The 2,088-nt window shown below is 40.9% G+C and overlaps 1 protein-coding gene across 4 annotated transcripts; it reads left to right on the top strand.

Moving 5' to 3' along the window:
- The first annotated feature begins 309 nt into the window (after positions 1 to 309).
- On the top strand, positions 310 to 1,716 carry LOC114766541 (high choriolytic enzyme 1-like). 4 transcript variants are annotated; one of them, XM_028957361.1, is made up of 7 exons: positions 310 to 378; positions 477 to 537; positions 624 to 764; positions 858 to 975; positions 1,099 to 1,277; positions 1,367 to 1,448; positions 1,581 to 1,716. In XM_028957361.1, the coding sequence occupies exons 1-7, from the start codon at positions 310 to 312 to the stop codon at positions 1,714 to 1,716; spliced, it is 786 nt and encodes a 261-aa protein (XP_028813194.1). The 4 variants fall into 4 exon arrangements, with proteins under 4 accessions (XP_028813194.1, XP_028813193.1, XP_028813192.1 ...); XM_028957360.1 differs by having other exon boundaries at positions 474 to 537; XM_028957359.1 differs by having other exon boundaries at positions 456 to 537.
- Positions 1,717 to 2,088: the final 372 nt, after the last annotated feature.

Raw genomic sequence — 2,088 nt, 5'->3', positions numbered from 1 at the left:
AAGATTAAACAAAGCTGAATGCTACCTGAGCACTTAAGCCCCATCATCTTGAGAATCTTTGTATTTAAAACAAATGGCTCTTTATGTTGGTCAGCTAAGAGTAGCACATTGGCTGTGAAATGTTGGACTTTTAGGCGAGGTGAGGTCCACCCTCTCAGAGCTTACTTTGGACACAGGACCCTGACAGAAACTGTAATCCCTGTTGAGACACACCTGAAGAAGTCTTGTATAAAAGCTGTTGTGTGACAAGACACAGACACCCAGCCGTGGTGAGGGACCAGTCCTGATCATCTCCATCACAGAAGCAACATGGACCACACAGCCGTTGTCTCTGTTCTAGTGCTGCTACTCAGCGTCTCCCATGCTCTTCCTCTTCTGGTAAGAATCTCTTTAACTCCTCAAACTAAAAACTCTAATAGGAAAATGGAAAAGAACTTATTACGTTTTATTTATAGAACGAATGGAATAATGAGGAGATTCGAAAAGATCTTGGCAGACCGCTGGATATCACAACTAGGATTCTAACCGCCAACAATGGTTTGTCTTTTCAACAATAGTTAATGTCCTGTTAATACTGATTTAAATGTGGTTTCAGCACCTTTATGTCTCTTGTTTCTTTCTAGGATCTAGTGAGTGGTTGGTGGAAGGAGATGTGGTCGTACCAAGAACCAGGAATGCTTTGATCTGCTTAACCAACAACTGTTTCTGGACAAAGTCCACCAATGGACTGGTTCCGGTGCCTTATGTATTGAGCTCTGCCTTCTGTAAGTGGGACTATCTGGTCAATATTCCATTGATTTGCATTGTTACCATTGTACCATGCATCATAATGACAATTTTGTTTTTACACCATCAAGCGAGCTCTGATAAGCAGATGATCGCCACTGCCATGAACACCTTCCACACAAAAACCTGCATTCGGTTTGTTCCTCGCACAACTCAGACAGATTACCTGAGCATTGAGAGCAAAAATGGGTGAGTTGGAGTGAATTTAGCAGTGATCATGATTAATAACTATAAGCTCACAGACCTCAACAGCCTTTGTCTGCATGACAAGTCTCAGAAATATCTATTTTGGATCTTTCTATCTTCTCTCAGGTGCTACTCTTCTCTTGGAAGACAAGGGGGCCAACAGACAGTTTCTCTGAACACAAACGGCTGCATTTACAACGGCGTCATTCAGCATGAGCTCAACCACGCTCTAGGATTCTACCATGAACACACGAGGAGCGACAGAGACCAGCATGTGACCATCAACTATGCGAACATCGTGCCAGGTTTTTCATCACAATAATCTAATATCAGTTCTGTAAAAGACATGGTTTTCAAATACGGCTGTTTCAGCACTTCTGCACTTTTTTAATAGGTATGGCCTACAATTTCGACAAACAAAACACCAACAACCAGAATACTCCCTATGACTACAGTTCAGTGATGCACTACGCAAAGTAAGACAAACTAGTCAACCAATCAGATTTACCATCAGCTAGACTTTAAATACAATCTTCTGGTTTTCTAATTAAGCAACACTACACTCATCCTTTGCACATAATTTCAAGTAGTAAAATCTTCTTCTACAGAGATGCCTTCACTATTCAGTATGGACTGGACACTATCACTCCAATTCCTGACTCATCTGTCCCCATTGGACAGAGAGTGGACTTGTCTTCCATTGACATCCTTAGGATCAACAAACTGTATGGATGCTGTGAGTAAAGCCACCCTGTTTCACATTCTGAATCATATTGGTGTTGATTTAAAGAGATAACATCACTACACCAGCGCTAAAGCTCCGTACGTCCAACCTTCGTTACAGGAAACAGGAGAAACATGAACATGGAAAAGGATGGTTTCAGTATGAAGAAATTTTCATCATATTTGCCTATTGTTAATGTCATGATGTTGGATGAAATGAAATTAAAATTTTGATGTGAGCACCAGACATCTTGACATCAAGTTTAATCCAATAAACACCCTTGCTTGTAAAGTCTCTCATGTCTTTCATTGTTTCATCTTGTCGAAGCATAATGTTTTTGCCACTACAATATTGCAGCTGAAGCGTTGTGTTCCTCTATGGCTGAAACATGA

Source organism: Denticeps clupeoides, chromosome 17 (assembly GCF_900700375.1).
Source record: "Denticeps clupeoides chromosome 17, fDenClu1.1, whole genome shotgun sequence".
Classification (NCBI taxonomy): Eukaryota; Metazoa; Chordata; class Actinopteri; order Clupeiformes; family Denticipitidae; genus Denticeps; species Denticeps clupeoides.
The sequence above is the reverse complement of the archived record's forward strand: the minus strand, read 5'-3'. Positions and strand labels throughout refer to the sequence as shown.